General features: G+C 43.8%; 1 protein-coding gene across 2 annotated transcripts in view; it reads left to right on the top strand.

The window, feature by feature from the left end:
• Nucleotides 1-9,095, top strand: part of CLDN11 (claudin 11) — a 16,209-nt gene that overhangs the window by 3,742 nt on the left and 3,372 nt on the right. For both annotated transcript variants that reach the window (XM_011948992.1, XM_011948993.1), the window contains exon 2: nt 993-1,157. In XM_011948992.1, coding sequence (XP_011804382.1) covers nt 993-1,157 — 165 coding nt within the window. The remainder of the gene's footprint in view (nt 1-992; nt 1,158-9,095) is intronic.

Genomic DNA, 9,095 nt, shown 5'->3' with positions numbered 1-9,095 from the left:
CTATTCATATTAGAAAGAAACAATTCTACCTTTCCCCTTTCTCTCTTTCTCTCTCTCCTCCTCCTCCTTTTTTCTCTTCTCTTCTCTTCTCTTCCTGTTTTTGAGATGGAGTCTCACTCTGTCACCCAGGCTGCAGTGCAGTGGCATGATCTCGTCTCACTGCAACCGCCGCCTCTCAGGTTCAGGCAACTCACGTACCTCAGCCTCCCCGAGTAACTGGGATTACAGGCGCACACCACCACACCAGGCTAATTTTTGTATTTTTGGTAGAGATGGAGTTTTGCCATGTTGGCCAGGCTGGTGTGCAGTGGCTCTATCTCAGCTCACTGCAACCTCTGCCTCCCAGGTTCAAGTTATTCTCCTGCCTCAGCCTCCCCGAGTAACTGGGACTACAGGCGCACACCACCACACCAGGCTAATTTTTGTATTTTTGGTAGAGATGGAGTTTTGCCATGTTGGCCAGGCTGGTCTTGAACTCCTGACCTCAGAGGATTCACCTGCCTTGGCCTCCCAAAGTGCTGGGATTGTAGGTATGAGCCACCGTGCCTGGCCTATTGTTACTTTATAGATGTGGAAAATAAGACATCATGGTTAAGTAACTTGCCCAAGGTCAGACAGGTAGAGCTATCAATAGCAGACTGGAACCAACAGAGGCCCTCACAGAATGATTCTTGGGAGATTTGAGTTTTCATCTGACCTTTCTCATGGGGATGTAATAATATAAATGGACTCTTGGCCCCTCCATCCTGGAAGCTTGGCCAAGTGGCCTAAACCAGGGGTCCCCATTTAGTCTCTCCAGCCCCCTTTTTTCTTGCTGAGTTGTTTTAAAAGTTGAAAAGTGCTTAGTGACCTTGGACAATACTAGCACCTTCTAAGTCCTGGAATGGGCCAAGAGGGAGGAAGGGAGATGGTGCTGAATTCCCCTAAGGCAGGACTCAGGAAGCAAGAGAACCCCGTGGTCTAACCTTTCCCATCTGCTCTCTTGTTCCCAGGCTATGTGCAGGCCTGCCGTGCCCTGATGATTGCTGCCTCAGTCCTGGGTCTGCCAGCCATTTTACTGCTGCTGACTGTTCTTCCCTGCATCCGGATGGGCCATGAGCCCGGTGTGGCTAAGTACAGGCGGGCCCAGCTGGCTGGTGTTTTGCTCATTCTGCTGGGTAAGACAGCTTTCTTAATGGTACCCCACCTATGAGGGAGCCTGATGAATCTCAGATCTTGTGGTTGCTGCCTTCTCAAGTTCAAGAGAAATGTGAAAGGAAACCAAGTGAACCTAGTGGGGGATGGACCCCCACAATCTGTATCCCTTTGTATTTTACGGGCAGTTTACATAGAGGGCTAAGTAATGTCTCTGGGAGTCACTGAACATGAAGATAAGTTTAAAAAGAGAAAGAGAAAGAGGATTTTGAAGGTAGGAAATGCCTAAGGGAAAGACCTGAAAGACGGAAGCCTTCCAGTCTTCACAGTGGAATCCTTTTTGAACACCTATGCCCAGGTCCCACAGCAGATCAATTGAATCAGAATTTTCTGGGCATCAGGCCAGGCAAAGATATTTTTTGAAAGCTTCCCAGGTGATGCTTATGTGCAGGCAGGACTGAGAAACTCAGTTAATAAAGAAGGAGGCCGAGGTGGGCGGATCACCTGAGGTTGGAAGTTCAAGACCAGCCTGGCCAACATGGTGAAACCCCATCTCTACTAAAAATACAAAAATTAGCCAGGTATGGTGGTGCACGCCTGTAATCCCAGCTACTCGATGGGGGGCTGAGGCAGAAGAATCATTTGAACCCAGGAGGCAGAGGTTGCGGTGAGCATAGATTGCGCTACTGCATTCCAGCCTGGGTGACAGAGTGCAACTCCAAAAAAAAAAAAAAAAAAAGAAAGAAAGAAAGAAAAAAGTAAAGAGGAGGGCAAGAGAAAAGTCAGGAGTTGAGGGTGGTTAGACCACCAGGTGATGGCTCCATCCTTTAACTCAGCAAGCCTTCCTTGAGCATGTGGGCCAGGCACCATGGTAGGTACTGGGGTCACTGGGGAAAATAGGCCGTCTTTGCTTTGAGTGTACTTGGACACCTCAATAGAATATGGTATGTATTCATGTAGAAAAGGTATACAGGCTGTGCATACACATAGGAATACACCTAACCCGGACTGGATGAGTTTCCAGAGCAGAAGAACCCAGCAATAAGCCCTGAGACTTGAAGAGAAGGTGGGCTGGTCATGAATTGAGGGGAGGGACAGTGTGGGGACAGGAAATGGCCTGTGCTCATTTGGTTTTGCTGATTATATCTGCACATGGAGGGCTTCATTTAACAACCTATGGAGGGTCCTTCTAGCTCTACTCTCGTCAGTGATTTCATTTCTCTCCATTTTTGTCCCCTCAGATGCTAGTTTTATCAGCACATTCTAAATCCTAATAGACGATATGAATTTTAAGAACAACAACTCTTGTTGCAAAGTGCACGTATCAGTGAGAAGAAATTAGTCTGGGTATGGGTTAGATATAAAATCATGTTCTTCTGAAACAAGGCGTTCATACCCCCAGATTGGCAAAGATGAATTTGAGGGGTAAGAATAGGCGTCAGGATTCTGTGTGGGTTGACGCCACTTAGTAGTGGCTACCTCCCATCTGGAGGCCTCACACTCACAATGACACCAGTAAGGTGAGGGGACATGAGAGGCGGGGCACCATTTTCCAGGATTGCAAAGGGACGGAGGTTTGCGGGTTCTTGTGAAGCCACAGGTGTGTGTGTGTGTGTGTGTGTGTTTATGTGTTAACAGGAGTGAAAAGACCACTGTAATTTCCAGAGAAAAACCTGAATGTGAAAATTTTGGTTCCAGCCACAAAGAATTTGCGTGCCAGTATCACACGGAACACATATCAGCATCCGGTGCTTTATCTGACTTACAGGGGCCCCCTCTTGCCCTGCTCTATGGAGGTCAGATCTGTGTGTCCGACTCCCTTTCCAACAGGAAAGTCAAAGCTCCACAAGTAAACTGGGTTTGCAGAATCCAGGTGAAATCCTTCTCCTAGACACTTGCTGTTTGTTACTTTCCTCACATTCTCACAGAAGCCCCAGAAGGTTCTCCTGGGCTCTGAGGATGGCAGAGCCAAAAGATGGGTCTGTTGTATTGGGTGCTCATGTTTAGAAATTCTGGCCTTCTGTATGAGTGTCACAGGTATCCACAAGTAAGAGAACACACTAAAACAAACACACAAACCCTGGAAAAATAGAGGGATAAAAGCAAAGTATACATAGAGAGTTTTAAAAAAAACTACCTTAAAAGCAGCCGGTGGTTTGAAACTTCCTAGCTGAATTTGTTTTTCTTTGTCTTCTAAAAGTGGGTTAATATAGATAGTCAGAATCACAGAAGAAGAAAGTGAGGTGGGACTGGGGAGTGGGTGAGTGCCGCAGTCCCTGTTTGCCTGTCTGGAGTGAAACTATGGGGGAGGCAGGACATTGAGGGATCTGACCCCACCCAAGGAGGCTGCCCGTTTCCGGACACTCACTGGAGTCCCCTCATTGCACTTTTATGGCCTTGCATTTCCGATATTGTCTGCCTGTTTTGCTCCTATCAGGATTTATTTCTCAGTGGCTCACCACTGCCTTTGGGCTGGATGTTGTTTTCACTGGAACGAGCTAGCTCTGGAAATGTAAAGCTCATTGTCTCAGACGTGGCACCTGCTGATCTCCTCTAGGTCTTCTCACCACGGAGCCCCAAGTGCCTTGTTTCCCCTGTTGGCAGTGGTGGGAGGAGCACGGGGAGTGAAGGCTCCCTTTGTGTTCCTCTGGACTGTTTTCTGTCACTCCCTCAGAGAAGCCAGCACTAGGCCTGAGCAGGGTCCTCAGGGTCACTGAATGTGGCTGAGCGAAAACCTCATTCAACTAAAGAAGATGAGGCATCCCCTGGAGTTCAGGGGCCTGGGAACTGGACACAGTATCACAGCTAGTCCTGGTATGGGAACTGTGAACACTGCTCATTAAAATCTGTTTTTTTCTGACCCTGAAAATCTGTAATTATTTTTGTGAAACCTTAAAAAAATTATGTGTGTTGTACAGCGTTATCTTCTCAGCAGTTACATTTAATGGTGTGAGGATTTGGTTCCTGCTGTGGAGGAAGAAATAGGGGCCAGTTGCTTCTAAAGCCAGATGAGTAGCGCAGGAGCAGCAGGCTCTCAGATCTGTGGTGGATTTGAGGCTAATCTGTTTGTGGCTTTTCTTTTTTCTTTTTTCTTTTTTGAGACGGAGTCTCGCTCTGTCGCCCAGGCTGGAGTGCAGTGGCCGGATCTCAGCTCACTGCAAGCTCTGCCTCCCGGGTTCACGCTATTCTCCTGCCTCAGCCTCCCGAGTAGCTGGGACTACAGGCACCTGCCACCTCGCCCAGCTAGTTTTTTTGTATTTTTTAGTAGAGACGGGGTTTCACCGTGTTAGCCAGGATGGTCTCGATCTCCTGACCTCGTGATCCGCCCGCCTCAGCCTCCCAAAGTGCTGGGATTACAGGCTTGAGCCATCGCGCCCGGCCTGTTTGTGGCTTTTCAAGAGTTCCTGCCAAGGCAGGAGGTGCCTATGCCCTGAATTGTTTGATCTTATCAGTTGGAATCAGATCCAACTGTGCTGAATCTGGAATCTACTACTTTCTGGCTGTGTGAACTAGGGCAGTTCCTTAAAGTCTCTGGTCCCTTCCATAAAATGGGAACAATAACGCCTGCTTCTCAAGTTAGTAAAAACAGTGAAGTGATGTGTGAAAATTATTTAGCATAGGATCTGGCACATAGTAAGTGCTCAATAAATGGTTGCTATTATTTTTGTTATTGTTGGTTAGCTGTTTAAAAAAATACCCAGAGAGCAGCTGGGTATTCTTCCAATCATGTCTAATTTCCTTATTTTTATTTTTTTGTTTTTTGAGATGGAGCTTTGCTCTGTTGCCCAGGCTAGAGTGCAGTGGCGCAATCTTGGCTCACTGCAACTTCTGCCACGCGGGTTCAAGCGATTCTCCTGCCTCAGGCTCCCGACTAGCTGGGATTACTGGCATGTGCTACCATGTCTGGCTAATTTTTGTACTTTTTGTAGAGATGGAGTTTCACCATATTGGGCAGGCTGCTCTCAAACTCCTGAGCTGTAAGCCACCGCACCTGGCCAAAAAGGTCTTTAAGAACGTTTTTATTGTGGAAAATATCAGACCTATGTAAAATTAGAGGAATAGTATAATAAACCCCTGTGAACCCAAACTCCTCAACAGTGATCAACTTATGACTGTAATACATGCTTCATCTTTCCACTTCTCCATTTCTTCCAGTCTTTAGATTTTTTAAAGGAAATCTTAGCATATCAAGGAAGGTTTTTTTTTTTTTTTTGCTATTACTAATGTAAGAAGTCAAAATAATTTAAATGACTTTAATGAAAATTTTGCTTTGTGCTAGAAATTGTGCTTTTGAAAGTTCTTTCAGGGTTGGGCATGGTGACTCACGCCTGTAATCCCAGCATTTTGGGAGGCTGAGGTGGGTGGATCACCTGAGGTCAGGATTCGAAACCAACCTGACCAACATGGAGAAACCCTGTCTCTACTTAAAATATAAAATTAGCTGGGCATGGTGGCACACGCCTGCATTCCCAGCTACTCGGGAGGCTGAGGCAGGAGAATTACCTGAACCCAGGAGGCAGAGGTTGCGGTGAGCTGAGATCGCGTCATTGCACTCCAGCCTGGGCAACAAGAGTGAAACTCCATCTCAAAAAACAGAAAACAAAAAAACCAACCAAAAAACACAAAATACAAAAATTAGCCAGGTATGGCAGGTGCCTGTAATCCCAGCTACTTGGGAGGCTGAGGCACAAGAATTGCTTGAACCCACGTGGTGGAGTTTGCAGTGAGCTGAGATCATGCCACTGCACTCCAGCCTGGGCAACAGAGTGAGACTGTCTCAAAAAAAAAAAAAAAAAAAAAGGCCTTTCAGTGGAAAGTAACAAAGCTTGAGAAAAGTTTCACTGGGGCTAGGTGTGGTATTTCACGCCTGTAATCTAGCACTTTGGAAGGGCAACATGGGCAGATTGCTTGAGCCCAGGAGTTCGAGACCAGCCTGGCCAACATGGCAAAACCCCATCTCTACTAAAAATACAAAAGTTAGGCCAGCCTGGTGGTATGCACCTGTGATCCAGCTACTCAGGAGGCTGAGGATCGATGCTCAGGAGAACAAGGCTGCAGTGAGTTGAGATTGCACCACTGCCCTCCAGCCTGGGTGACAGAGACCTTATCTAAAAAAAAAAGAAAAAAAAAAGTGGGTTTATTGGAAGAAGGAAGAAATGTCAGTGCTCACTGATCTTGTCTTTCTCTGTCTCTTTGTCTGTCTGCCTGTCTCTCAGTTGTTACCTCCAAAGTCAAACACACCTGTATTGATTTTTTTTTAACTTTGTGTTTGTTTAACTCCATGTATTACCATGTGTCATCTCATCTCTAAAGAGATTAAAAGCCACACTTACATTTCCTTGCTTTAAAATGGACTTCTCAAATATTCTCCGTTTGGTCATGTCACCATCATTCTTAGTTTTTAACAAGGCATATCTTATCAATTAAATAATGTATTGTATTGTATTATTTGAAACTTGTTCTGAAAAGAGGCAAACAATTTTATTCTTTGAAGAGCAAGGAATCCTACTTATGAGAGGACCAGGTTTAGATATATCTGTCTTTACATAGTGAAGCTTTCTTCTCCCTTCCCTTTCTCTCTCCTTCTCTTCCTCCTTCTCCTCCTTCTTATTTTTAGCTAAGAATATGCCTCAGTTTTACTTGCTGTTCTCCAACAACAAATGGTACCCCCCCACCTTGTGTAGTTAACTATTGCATCTTCTGAAGGTAGAAGAGGAGAAAGACTGAAAAATCTGAGTGCTAAAATTACTGTCTTGTTTTTAGAGACTTAATTTAAAAATACATTCTGATGATGTAAAAAGAAAAAGAACAAAAATTTCCTTTGTATTTCCTCAGTTTTCTTGACCTTACAGGTAACTGACTTTTTAGAAAAACATTTTCTTTATTTTTCCCAAATGACAGAGAGAACCATTCCATACTCATCTTTTTGGGTTTGCAAGCAAAATAAATCTATCAGACCTTCTATATCTTTAAGAAAGGCAATTTTTTTAGCCAGTTCTATTACTATTTCACATGTTTTTAAGTTAAGTAATGATTTGACTCGCATTTTTAACTTTACTGGACAAGACAAAACATATCCTTTTCTTCCTTGAAACCATTGCTGAAATTGAGTAAATTATCCTTTTTTAGTTTTTAAACATTTTTCATTTTGAGTTCAATTGAAGGTCACTGTTTTCAGTGAGCCTTTCATTTCCTTTCGTGTTGTGTGGTAGTCTGTCATTTTTTAGTGGTTTTGATGTGATTCATCTTTGAGAGCCACAGGAATTCCACCCAGGGTTCATTTGTCTCCTAGGAAGTAAAGAGCCTGTTGGCACTCATTTGCCTTGTTTTGTGTGAATTATAAGAGAAGGAAATCTTTAACGAGGTCAATGATGAGCTTGCGACTTTAAGTGTGTTAAACTCACAATAAGATTTAATGTCTTTGGACCTCAGTTTTGGTGTGTATGAAGTGAAAGGTGGAATTGAAATGAGACTACTTCTCATCCATCCATCCATTCGTTCCCCCGTTCACTCATCCATCCCTATGGAGGTTCGTTGTATGAAATGTTTAGACCTTTTTCTGATTTTTCCCTTTTTCTAATGATTTATATTGGAATAAAACCTAACAAAATCCCTAAAATACTCAAAACCAAGACTGATGGTTACTTTTGGGATATTGAGCCTAATTATTTCCCTGTGTGAAGATAATCTTGTTTTATTATTTGCTTAAGGGAGCAATTAAATGAATTTAGAGGCAGTTTCTTGTCTTATTCTATAAAATCTAAACTAAACCCGAACGTTACGTTTACACTGGATGTGGGGAATGCTTTCCTGCACGTGTGTGCACATGTGCTGTATGTGTAAATACAGTATAGTTGAAAAATATAAAACTTGATTTGAACCCTGAGTTGTTTTGAGACCAGTTAATTGTTTATAGGAAAGGTCAGTTAGCTTGAACCATATCGGTTGTTTGGGAATTAGAACTTTTTTCCCTACAGAATTCAGCTTTTCACTCCCCTTCTTTTTCCTCTAAACAAGCCTGGGTGTTTGGAAGCCCTTGCTAGGTTGCTGTTTTTGCCCGCAGCAAAATGAATGCCCACTTTTGAGGTTTGGGGCTGTGTAAGTAGATTGTGTATGCTGTGGAAAATCTACGGTAGTTCTCTCTGGTTGAAACCCTCCAAAAGAGGATTTTAGTCCCCTGTTCTGACAGAGAAAAAGGTTTTTCTCTGTGTCTTGCTGAAAGTAGAGACTCTGATAATAGCCAAGCAATTCTCCAAGAGTGCCTGATTTGGAACCCATGTCAGAGAAGAGAAAGAAAAAGACTTTCCCCTGCATCTGAGGTTTGCAAAGTCCTGAGCTAGAAAGGGAGGTTTCAGATACACATTGCTCTTCTTGAACATTCTAGTCACAGAAGGAAAATACATCTTCTCATGGTATCTCATATGAAAACATTACAGAAGCTGGCATGACTGTGCTTACATTTTAAGAAAAAGGAAACATTAGCATATGGATAGATTTTAGCTGCCTTTTTTTTTTTTTTTTTTTTTTTTAAACACAGAATCTTGCCCTGTTGCCCAGGCTGGAGTGCAGTGGTGAGATCTCACTGCATGCAACCTCTGCCTTCCAGGTTCAAGCAATTCTCCCTGCCTCAGCCTCCTAAGTAGCTGGGATTACAGTTGCCCACCATCCATGCCTGGCTAATTTTTGTATTTTTTAGTAGAAACAGGGTTTTTGCCATGTTGGCCAGGCTAGTCTTGAACTCCTGACCTCAGGTGATCCGCCCACCTTGGCCTCCCAAAGTGCTGGGATTACAGGTGTGAGCCACCATGCCTGGCCAATTTTAGCTTCTTAGATAATCTATAAATAATTAATGGAGTGAATTTGGGCTGTTAGAAAGCCAATCTGGGCAATTCATAGCTTTTCAAATTAACTCTCTTCCTTCTGATTTCCTCTTGAGATCTATTCTTTTTTTTTTTTTTTGA

Source organism: Colobus angolensis, unplaced genomic scaffold, assembly GCF_000951035.1.
Source record: "Colobus angolensis palliatus isolate OR3802 unplaced genomic scaffold, Cang.pa_1.0 Scaffold289, whole genome shotgun sequence".
NCBI lineage: Eukaryota > Metazoa > Chordata > Mammalia > Primates > Cercopithecidae > Colobus > Colobus angolensis.
Note: the sequence above shows the minus strand (reverse complement) of the source record. Positions and strands in the feature narration are given on the sequence as shown.